This window comes from Atta colombica, unplaced genomic scaffold (genome assembly GCF_001594045.1).
Source record: "Atta colombica isolate Treedump-2 unplaced genomic scaffold, Acol1.0 scaffold189, whole genome shotgun sequence".
In the NCBI taxonomy this organism is placed as follows: Eukaryota; Metazoa; Arthropoda; class Insecta; order Hymenoptera; family Formicidae; genus Atta; species Atta colombica.
In genome coordinates, this window is record NW_017259281.1 from 563,114 (window position 1) to 575,746 (window position 12,633).

A 12,633-nucleotide genomic window follows, 5' to 3' on the forward strand; every position below is an offset into this window, starting at 1 on the left:
CCGATAAAATTTTCTTATTAAAATACAAAGTGTACATTTCGTTAATATTAATATTAAATCACCCTCCTTTGTCATCTTTGAAAATCTGAACAATTTCGATTATCGTGATTTTAACAACATATTTACCACTTTCCATCATTCGCAAACTGAAAAAAACACCAGAAAATACGATAATCGCGTAATTATTGCAAAAGAAACATTTCGCCTGTATACATCGTGCATAATGATAAAATCTGGGAGATATGTTCATGCATAATTTATCATCGCGATCGATCAGCTCATGTGCCATTAATTCAATTGATTAATTCGTAGCTCTTGATCATTAACAGAATCGCTCCATACGATTATCAGCCACATAAAGCAATTGGTAAATAAATATCTATACTACAAATATCATATTTTCGTCAGAGTGATCTTTATTTACATTTGAAGCTAACGTATGTATTGATAAAAAAATTTCATTTCTTCTTCTTATTCCTATAACTTTTCTTGCAAGACAAAAGAGCTGTAGAAGACGATTAGCGGATTCTTTGTCGAATTGAATTTCATTCCTCGTCTTGAATAGAAACTGGCAGAACGATAACGTCCAAATTAACATTAAACGCGCAATGAGTGCACTGCTTACAACTGTATGCCCTATGCTCTAAGCAAATCTTGCGGATCGACCAGTGCGAGCCCGAGCCTATAGCGAAGGTGTTAAGACCTAGTATTCGGCTTTTCCGCTTGTTAGATTTAAGCTTCGATGCTTAATCGCACCCGCTGGGAAACCGAGGTAGTTCGGCGATTGGCCCTAGGCAACAGCATCTGCCTTTGCTTTAAATGATTGACAATTAACGAATGCAACAGTGAATCATATATCGCAAAAAATAACTGAAATATTTTGTACACAACAATCTTGTATAACTTACAAACTCAGATTTTGTTATATATTAATTGTTGTTATGTCTTTAATTACAGTGATTTATAATAGCGTTTTTGAAGATATATAATTTTATGATAATCTTAGCTTACTTGCTTTAATACGCAATACTTTACAATTTATATTTAAAAAAGAGTAGATTCTGTTGCCTCGTTGGATAAAAGCATATTTGGAAATCTGGAGACGAGAAGTTTCGAAGAATATTTCAAAACAAGAATGATGGGCATGACAGATAAAATTAATAACTATAAGCGTCAGGCGCAATTACTTCCAGCTTCGAACACATTCGTGCCAAAGAAATACAATATAATTTTCATTCAAACATCTTGTCATTTCAGAATATATCTCGATTCTTTATCCGACGTAACGACTCTTTCTCATTTCAAGCAAATTACAATTATTTATATTTGTCATTGCACTAATTTCCCAAAATCGACATCACGATAAACGTTCCGTGCCTTGCCCCTCCGATACGAAAACATTCAGGTCCACATTGGCTTATTCACGAATGCACAATTTCTATTTGCACATGTGTCTGTTTACAATGCATAAAACGCACTTGAGATTTGAATGTTCGTGCGAAATGAAATATGGTGCAAGCTGCATTGGAGAAGGATTGAGATGCACATTGTTCGGACGTGTTATGCGCCCTGAGTAATTGCCGAATCCGAGGAACGAGACGTGCTGGATACGTATTGTTCTTAGCGTGTCACTGAATTCCTGTCTATATGCGAGAGGCATGCCAATGATGCATGAATATATGATAACGGAGAGTATACGAGGTTGCATGAGCATGTTTTTAACAGTAATCTATAAATTAGAGAGATAAAGGAGATATGTAACTTAATATTATAGAGTTTAGATCGGTGATGATAGGTCGGCAGCAACAGCAATCAATTTTAGCGATTCAGTTAGAGACTAATGAATATCTTTCTCTTTTCGTACGAGTTTTGATTGTATCAAGGTTATGCATAAATGTCTTCTATATCCTAGGATGTGTTGTCAATTAATAAAGTTAAGAGTAGGAAAAATTAATCGAGAATAACAAGCGTAACCAAAGATTTAGAAATTATGTTTGCACAAATAAATTTTGTAAACATTCTCGTCGGATATTTAATGTTAAATGTACGATTTTCTTCATTCATTTACATCGATTGCGTTACTCCCGAGGCGAGTAATCTCAAGCCGGATCCAGATCAAGTAGACGAGGTGCAAACAAACGTAAATGAATAGTGTTCTCACTTTAGTGAGAGCAGCATCGCCAATACTTATCGAAGTGAGTGGTCTATTCGCGCTTGTTCGCGCTTGTTTGCTTCATCTGGGTCCAGTTTATAGCGTATTCGATGCGCTCTTACACAAAATGCAAACAAGACCAACGCTTTTATTCGTATCACCCGGTACGTTCGTGGAGCGTACGCTAGAACGAGTAATCTCGTCCGAAACGTGCGTGTCACGTGGATCGGTTAATCGTTTGAATTCCGCGCACGCGGCTACGCGGATGAGTGCGTTTCGTTGTACCGTTGAGCGTGCCGTACCGTGCCATGCCGTACCATGCCGCGCCGCGACGCTCGGCGTTGTGCTCTGCCATAAAATCTAACATTTAACCCGCCGTTATCGTGTTCTTGGACACTGCGCTCAAATTTCGCGCACATCCGCGATGAAACAAGCAATATACATACAATTAACAATTACGTTTATAAATATACAGAACACGCTCTCAAATTATGACTGCCATGCTAATACTTCACTATGAATTTCAGAATAATTTAATTTAGAAAAATTTTATTGGACAATTTTGTTCTTTTCCACTTATTTTCTTTTTTATTTTAATTGTTAAATATTGTGCAGAAATAAAATAAATTGTAAAAATAGATCTAAGATTGCAGTGTTTGTATGTAAGGTTAACATTCTCGAATCAATACTTTCTTTAAGTAGCTACAAATTATTTTTTTTAAATTTAACGCTAAATTTGAATACATATTATTAATATTATATAATATATACATATTTTTAAAGTTCCAAATACAAAGAAAAATTTTCCTTTTCACGGACTGAAGGTACAAATAAATGTCATGATAAAGAAAAACATCTTGAAAAAATTATCGAAGGATGAGAATGGGTAAGAAAGGAGTGCGAAAAGAAAAAATAATCACACGTACAAAACTAATTAATAACAAAATAATACTATAGTATTTCGATCTTCAACAGCAAAGACATGATATTGAAGAAGATGTAGAAAGCAAGGAGATAACTCCAACCGAGTTATCCAACAGTGAGCGTTAGGATGGGAAGCAAGAAGGAGGAGGGGAGCCACGAAACTTTTAATTAGCAAATTTATCCATTTATATATACTATACGCCGCTAAAAAAGGGAACAATCGTACTTTGTCGGTCGAAACTCAAGAAAATAAGAAGTCGCGCTATGTAAGTGAGTGACGGCATTGGAAAGCTACGAATAAAACGCGAAAGATGAGAAAGGATGAAGAGTTAGGTGAGCTGTGATGAGGGATTCTGAAGAGGCGCGGAGGAGAACGGCAGGAAATAAACGAGGTGTAGTAGACTGGACCGAGGCTCCCGATCCCACAATGCGCCACAATGGAGCGCCGACGATAGTTTTGCATATGAAAGAGGACCGAGAATGGAGGGAACGTGAAGCCAAAGGCCGGGGGAAGGGGTAGTAGGTGTACGTAACGCGATATTATATCGGACTAGGAAAGTTAACCCATCCTCTCGCCGTCGCTCTCTCATCCCCGAATCTCTCTTTACGTCTATCTATCCGTCTGTTCCGTTATCACTGGATTCCTTCGCGGTTTCTCCTTCTTAAAGGTCCACGAAGATCGGAGGCCTGAAGAAGGAAGAGGGAGGAAAATCGTAAGCCGACAGTATCTATTCTGGGAGGAAACTGCATTAGATAAAGAGGACGTTTTTGCATTAAGATAGAGGCTCGTTTCCATACAAGGCACGACGTGCCCTTTAAGATCTCGGTTGTCCTCTCCCATCTTCCTCCCTACTTTAAATCCTTTGCTTCCTTCATTGTGCTGCAAATTCGACTGACCCATTTTTGCTCGAAAAGACATGTGCACGATGCTGCGTGTCCTAAAGAGGGAAAGGGAAAAATGACGGTTTTCGTTTTGGTGTACAGAATTTTTCTTTTTGGGGGCACAGCAGGATCGCGAGATCGCTCGGTTTGCGAGTTTCAACTTTCGGATACGAAGCGACGTATTGTGCACGCCTTCGAGTTGCCGCCGTAGTTGCTCGCACGATACTATCCGACTCGCGTTGCTATGGATACGTTCTTTCACTTCTGAAAGCGATTTTCATATCGCATATTCATGAAAAATCTGTTACAGAGTTTTGCGAAAAGCTTCACGAAGAAATTATTTGCTGATCATCTTTATTTGACAATAATTTGACTAAAAAATAATTTTTTTCAGTTTCATATTGTTATATTGATATTTCTAAATAACCTAAATATTTCTAGATAACTAGATAACATATTTAATGTTATCTATGGGAGGGGGGAGGGGGGGGGGAAGCGGCTCCCATAGACATTAAACATCATAAATTTTATAAGTTTCACAAATTTCATTTTTTATCTCTTATGTTTTATTCATTTCTAAAGCGTATTTTTGACATTTTAATTTCGAAAAGCTTAAAATACATGTACATTGTTCCGCACACAAGAATGTTTTCAGCTTTCTCTTTTTTCCTTTCTTCTTCCATTTCAGTCCACAACAATTAATCATCAGGAAAATGAATTGACGGCAATATGACATAAATGTTTGAGAGTCGCAAGCATCTGTCGGTCGCGGCGACTTTTTCATTCCCCTCTTTGGGATGCGAGAGGAGCTTTACCACCCCTCATCCCCTTGGAACGTCGCAAGGCGCACCGAAAGGGAGAATAGGATCGTGCTTATACTCCGGCATAATATATTATAAGTGGAGGCACTCACAAGGCCGTCACTACCAAACACTCGCACCCTCTCGCATCCCAACCGCCCCCGTAGTTGTCCTCTCTTCGCCCTCCACGTCCGCTCTCTATACACTCCGTTCGCGGGTTATCGATAAGAACCGCGGAACTCCTTTGTCGGTTGATAGATAGCCTTTCAGAGCGATGTGAGGTCAGATATTCGACATGGTACAGGTTCAATTTCATGCCAATAATATCTGTGCAGAGGGAGGCGAATAAGGCAGAGAGCAGGAGATGGGAGGAGGATGAATATTCGTGATACGCCACACTGCAGTTTCCTCTTTCAGGATAGCTTTGGGCAGAATGTGAAGCAGAATGACGATTAATATGTGTTAACCAGACACGATTGCATTTTCACACCCCTTTCTCCGCCCAACCTCTCTTCCCCCCTTTTTTTCATTGATTTTAATCCGTAAAAAATGGGTTTAATTAATGGCGTATATCAGCGGCTTGGAACGAACTGCAATAACCGATGAGAGTTCAATTTAGCGTTGATGATACGAAGGATCGCGAAAGCGCGCGGTAACCCACATTCGGAACAGTCACGATAGTTACTTCAGAAGTAATATAACTTGCGGAACATTCACGAAAGCGTGAAGAACTTGTAATAAATTATACCAATATGGCAAGATCACAGGCGAAATATGTGTGTTTGGTCGACATTTATTTCTATCCTATTTACTATTTTTATATTCAATGAAACTCACTCGAGTTTTTGATGTAAACATAATGTTATATCCTGTGAGAGTAAAACACCTGAACTTTGCTACTAAACCGTTATCTCTCGTGGCTATCTTTTTTTATTTTTCTGAAAAGTTACGTTCTATGGGTTATCGTGTTCTTGCTCGCGGAATTCTTCATATTTACACAGTGGCAGACCGTCGCGGCGCGCAACGGTACAGTTTTCAGTCGAGGGATGTGGCGGAGAAGCCGTAGCGCAGACTTCGCCATAAAGAGAAGATTCCTCCGTAGAATATACCGGCTTTTGATGCCTGCCTTCGAGGCGATGTATACGAATATTTCATTCATTCGCGAGTAGAAAGCGTCCCGTGTTTATATCTCTCTTTCTACACAAAGTCTCGCAGACGTTATCGTAATCGAGTTCATATTTCGCGAATCGCGACAGAAAGTTTATGATTGTACTGTCGAATATTTCAAGAGTAACTGACGTAGAGGGAAAGCCGAGAAAAGCGATAGGAAAGTGCTTTAGGTTAATAGAAAGTTGGATTCTTCTTCAACATCAATGAACGAAGTAACTCTAGAATTTTACTTAGTAATTAACTCTTTCGGTATTTATATTCGGCATATTAAGGCATATTAAACGTTCCTTGTGCTCATTTTTACATTAACTCTTTAGGGGCAACTGAGTACTGTAAATTTGTAATGTTCATTTTGAAATTAAATTCCAGATAAATTCGGAGGTAAATTCGAGATCTGTGAAATAAATTATATTTAAGAACTAAAAATGGAAATATATGTATTATAGAAATTGAAATATAGTACTTTCGCTTGTCAAAAAGATTATACATTGATATACGTATTAATATAGACATCAATAGATTCTTCACTTACAAAAATTAGAATTAGTCAGTTTTAGCAACAGTAAAAAAGTTATCTTTTAATGACAAGAAATGCCGTCTAAAAGATTAAAAACTTTTATTTTAATTATATCGAAATAAAAAGAAATACTTTTCGAAATTTTATTCTAATATTTCTAGTATGATATCTGATAGATACCGAAAGAATTGATTAAAGTATAGGTTATGGAAGCTATAAAAAAATGTGACTTAATAGCACTTTCACGAAATATCTCTCGCGGTAGATTCTAGTTAGATTCCGCGACAACAAGAAATAGCTAATTAATGAGTTACGCACGGCGATAAGATTAGGTAGGCTTTGGGAAGGCGGGGAAATGGTTCCGAATCGGTCTCTAAGAAATGGGTTTGTGAGGCCAGGTGGCGTGGATTAAAGCAGACACCAAGGCGATCTTAGCGATTCATGAGCACGTGATCACGAACAACGCCCGTCTGTCGGTGACCCACAGCGACTACAACACGTGGACGTTGAACATTCGCAGTGCACGTCGGGAAGATCGCGGAATTTATATGTGCCAGGTCAACACGGATCCCATGAAGAGCCAGGTACGCAGTATTTCTTTACATATAAAATGCGACTTTTACAAATAACTTATTTCTCGAAGAATAATTTCCACATGCGCGCGCGTGTGCGCACACATCTTTTTCAAAAATTATATTACAAGTGCACAGAGATATGTAATAATTAATGATTATCACGGAATTATCGAGCGAATAGAGTGTTTCTGTAACGCGAAATTACTTCAAGTTCACTGATTTATAATTGCGACTTCAGACTCGGAGTTCTCCGCTTTAATCCGGTTGGTGGTTTCGTTGTATATTTCGTAGCACTCCATATTCTCTCTTCGCTCTACACGCATATACACACGCAGGTACGCTATAATTTATCTCCTCCGCATTCGCAGAGCGCGTTTTTGGAGGTGGTAATACCGCCAGACATCATCTCAGAGGAAACCTCGAACGACATGATGGTTCCCGAGGGAGGTGCCGCGAAGCTGGTGTGCAAAGCGCGCGGTTATCCCAAGCCTGACATCGTATGGAAGCGAGAAGACGGCGCCGAAATCATTTCGCGTTCCGGTCCTGGCAAGACAAAAAGTAAGGTTTCCAAGTTTTATTTCGCGCCAGTCAATCGCTTACTTCTCCTTTGGGAACAATATAGTGACATACAATACCAAAAGCTTTCTTCGGCGAATTTGTCGACGCAATTAAAACTGTTCCCACCAGAATAATTTACGAGCAACGAAGATTGGAATTTAATTGCAATTAGGTCACTAGTACATCCGGTACATATAAATAAATTAATTTAGAGAATTATGTTTCGTCTTTGATAAGCTAATTTTAAATTCCAGAATTGTAGTCGATAATTCTGAGATAAATACGTTGAAATATGTATTATTAGCTGACTAATATATCTTCATTTACAAAATTAACTTGTATTTAACGCTATAGTTAATCTTTTATTAACTTAGTGATCCCATTTGGAATCATTCTCTTTTGTTTTATAAACCCGCTTGATTTGTGTGAAACTTAGTCTTTGAAGTAATTTGATAATACTTTATTCAAATCTGAAGTCAAAAATAAAAAATTCAAAGTAATAGATTCAAAATTTAACGTAAATTTTGAAACATAATTTGATTATTATAAAACTCAGTTTTAGGGAATTTTTAATTGCAAAGTAACATCAAGTTTCTAGTTTCGCTTTGTTTGGAACTCATTAGTGCAGTGTTGCGCAAACAGTATTGATTTTCTAAACTGACTTTCGAACTCTAATTTTGAGCACTGTAACACTGGATAGATCTTTCTTCATTAAAACTATTATCTTTGATGAAATTCCTTGAAATTCGATGTTTTTAGGTTACATTTGAACTCAGTGATATCAAGAATCTCCGAAAACAGTTTCATGATAATCAGATGATTTCTTTGAAATCTTATGTAATTTTAGAATTTTGGGGTCAGAATCGAATTCAATGACCCCGAATGAGCTTCTATAAATTATTTTGTTAGAGAACTCCAATCCCCAAAAGATTAAATAATAATTATAATAGATCATATCAAAAATAAATTTAATGTGCGATAATAGCGAATTTCGACGTGGACATTTACGTGTCTATACTAGTTAATCTGTTAAGTCGATCGGGTATTAATGTTGCACACTTTGATTACGTAACGAGCTAACTTCTGAAACTGCCCCTCGTGTTTGCATATTGCAGTACCCAGTGCAGAGGGCGAAGTGCTGACTTTGTCGAAAGTAACGAGGGGCGAGATGGGCGCCTACCTGTGCATCGCCAGCAATGGAGTGCCTCCGTCAGTCAGCAAACGAATGATGCTGCACGTGCATTGTAAGTACATACTGTTTTACTTGAATATCTTCGCCACAAAAGACATTTTTTTTAGTCATGAATATATGTTCCGACATTTGTTTTACCAATATTTTTGCGATATACGTTTTAAAATATATATCATCATTTAATCAATTTATTTATATTACATTCAAAGTAATATTTACATACACACTATTGTACTTTTATCTCTATTAAGAGTAGATCTCTTAACCAATTTGAAGTCAATTTGTCGTGGAAATATTTACATAAAATTTCTTATATAATTGTCTCATTGTGAGTAAAAGACGAATAACGTCGAAGCAAGACTTGCTAAAACTTTCAATTCTTTAATGCTGTTAAGTGAGAAATAACAGAAAGGCGAAACTGTGCAATTTCTCTGCGTAATCTAACAGAAAGAATACATCAAAATTTATAAAACGGACGCTTCGTTACAAGCTGCATAAAAATCTTTCGCCATTAAAATTTATAAATCCGTTTCTTTGTCCAACAAGTCACATATATATTTCATGGAATATCAGCTTTTCACTAATCTTTAATTATATACTATAATTATAATTTGCATAAATGGCTAGCATCATCTTACAGAATATTCTATTCATTAAAATGATCAAATATACATATGTGAATATAAAATATGTTGAATATTTAAGAAAAAATTATTTCTTACAATAACAAGTTTTATGGAATATTTTAACTTTATTTTCATTTCTATCTTAAATTCAATTTCTACGTTCATATATTTATACGAGTACAATTAAACATTAATAGAATAAAGTAACTCTACGTAATATTCTAAATTGATAATTGATAAAATAAATTAAATATAAAATAAATATTTAAATTATTATTAATTATATAAGAGACGAAATTTGCCTCGAAATTTTTTTGAGTCAGGATAATAAAAATTCTGAAATTTGATTCGTGATTTATTGATACTAGCATTAATCGCACTTTGATCGTCACACGTTCATAGGAAGAAAGTAAGATAAGCGTGTTCACGAGAAAAAAATGTGACAAAATTCGTTTTTTTACCGCTCGTATAGCCTCACGACACCAGGGCGTTTCCTTGAGCAATCGCCCAGAAGGTGTAAAGTCCGCGAACTACCGACAGTAGCCTTATCCACGCGAGACACACTTCTCGGTGTAAAACGAAAGAGGCGTCTCGGAGGGAATACAAGGCGCCGCAGCAACGACGAAGAAAAGCGTCGCTTGTACGATGAGATAGCCATCGTCGCTTTCCCTTGCATAATTTTACCGTAGCAAAGACGAGAGTGAGACCGAGGAGAAACCTCTTCTACGTAAAAGCCGAAGACGGAGAATGACGAAGACCACTAGGCTAGGAATGGAAAAGGAAAGAGAGAAAAAGACCGAAGGTAAAATACTGCTTAAATAACAGGCGCGTAATGCGCCTAGCGACGAGGGTGAAGGAAAGATTTCACAGGGTGAGATGGGGTGTTGGAAAGGAGCATGAGATAATAAAATTACACTCGGGACGACGGTACAACGCACCCACGTTCATACTCCTCCCCTCCCCCCCCCCCCCCCCCCCCCCTCCCCCTCATCTCTTTCGAAGATTTAGCGAGAAGGCGCGATGTGCGCAATAAGATTCCGTTCAAATGCGCGAAGATGAGGGTAGAGGAAGGCGAGCGCAAAAACATGCTATGTCGAAGAAATGTCGTAAATTCAATATAGATTTCATTATTGAATTAATTATTTACCTCTCATAATATAAAAGATAAAGTTTTTTCTTGAATCGAAGCAATCGAGCGATAATATTTCAAAGAATGAAATAAAACGAAACAAGAGTGTTTCATCTTCTCAGCTTGTAACAAAACAAAATTTAAGTTCCAAAGGACACTTTATCGCGACAAAAACGTTAATACGACAATAAGAAGTATATATAATTATATATATAAAACTAGGACACAACCATTTGTTGCAATTTGGTGAAACCGCAACGGTCATTAAGGGAAATAAAAAAAGAGAATAAAAATCAGGCAAATAAGATGGGGATACTTTACACGGAGAAATCCGATAATTACAAGAAAAATTCCCATACATCAAGAGATTGTACACTCGTTAAAAAAGTGTAATAGTAAAAGAGAAATGAGAAGAAAGTTGTAGTTTCATCGTGGGAGAAGCGTGGTGTGACGATAGCAAGTTAAGCCGCGGTTACGACCGACCTGACCGTGTCTTAGAATCTGGTAGAGGAGAGGTAATTCCTCGGCGGAAATTGGACGTATCTATGTGTACGTAGTTACGTTCTATTGCGGTGCACGATCTCGCACCTGGCCTCGGGCACGATGATAAAATCGTGCGATAATCGAGTTTCATTGAAATACGCTATAGACGAAACCGTGTCCGCGAAATTCGCGCGACCAGCGTGGGATATTGTGGATAGCAATGCGCGGGCTCTCAGTTGATTCGGAAATACGGAACTGTTCGTGGCAGACGGCCGATTGCTTTAAACGATCGCGTGATACGAGTACAAAGTGCTGAACTTCCTTTGAAAACGCGGAAGAACATTCGAAATTGTTGGCGAACGCTGTTTGCGTGCAATTACGCGATTGCTACTTTGTCGACATATGTGCTAATTGTGAAGCTTACTATATCAATCTAGATAGTGCTTGAGATTACTTCATATAATAATAATATTAATAATATTATTCATTTGCTACAATATAATTCAAAAAATGTCATTTTTTTAGTCAATTATATTTATATCTATATTTAGTCGATAGAAAAAAAATGAAAATGTAAAGAAAAAAATATAATTTTATTTCTCTACGATTAATTATTATACCAAAACTGTGCACTTTAAGATTAATATGCCATAATTGTAATCATTCAAAACATTTAAATTTATTTTTTGGAAGTCTTTGTTTTCTGATGTGATTATTGTAAATGAACGATATTTCTCATATTGTCTTGAACGGTTTTATATATTAAGCGTTTTATATTTAAGCATAAATTCTCGATAAATAAAAATTTTGTGCTATAAAATAATATTACAAAAATCGAGATTATATAGATATATTAAACTTGATGAGCCCATAAATCTTATTGCTGCAGCTACCATTTAACATCAGAAAAGACATTGATAATCGTAAATAGTTAGTACAATGCTTCCAGACTTTCCCAAATAAAATTGTACTTGCGACTCACGTTCACTCATCATCGGCATCCACGCGACAACAGAATGGAAGTTCCTCCTTAGTTAAGGACTCGAAAAAGAGAGACTGAGCCCTGATCTAATCATCGCAAGATGTGACAAGCTGAACTTTACTCAGAAACTTTAAACACCCCGCCGTCCGCTCCGGTTTTAACTTAGTCTCAACGTTTTAACTTCTCCGTTACATCTCTCGCGACTTCCTTCCTCCTCCGTTTGCCACTTTTCCACGGAACTCGGACGCGTAATTACGCGTTAGATAAATATGGTTGTACACGAAGGGACAGAAGAAGGACTACTTGAAAAGCAACGCGACGAGCTGCATCGCAATGCGGGAAATACACGGAACACCGTCGAGTCTCGACACGATCCGAACACTGCTTCTTAACAAAGAACTATTACACTGGAGTAGTATAAGTGGTGCGAGCGTCATAGAAAAAAATCGAGCGTTATCTTATTACCACAGGACTATCGAACGTTGAGTTCTCTGTGCACCCAAACGAGAGAAAATTTTGTCTTTTATGGATCCCACATAAGTTTCCCATCCACGAAGTGTGTGTGTGTGTGTGTGTGTGTGTGTGTGTGTGTGTGTGTGTGTGTGTGTGTGTGTGTGTGTGTGTGTGTGGGGGGGTGTGTGTG

The 12,633-nt window shown here is 37.4% G+C and overlaps 1 protein-coding gene across 1 annotated transcript in view; it reads left to right on the top strand.

Moving 5' to 3' along the window:
* The window catches only part of LOC108686780 (lachesin-like), a 70,736-nt gene that overhangs the window by 44,996 nt on the left and 13,107 nt on the right, over positions 1-12,633 (top strand). The window contains exons 3-5 of the mRNA XM_018192245.1: positions 6,844-7,029; positions 7,389-7,578; positions 8,694-8,822. Of these exons, the coding sequence (XP_018047734.1) occupies positions 6,844-7,029; positions 7,389-7,578; positions 8,694-8,822 (505 nt within the window). The remainder of the gene's footprint in view (positions 1-6,843; positions 7,030-7,388; positions 7,579-8,693; positions 8,823-12,633) is intronic.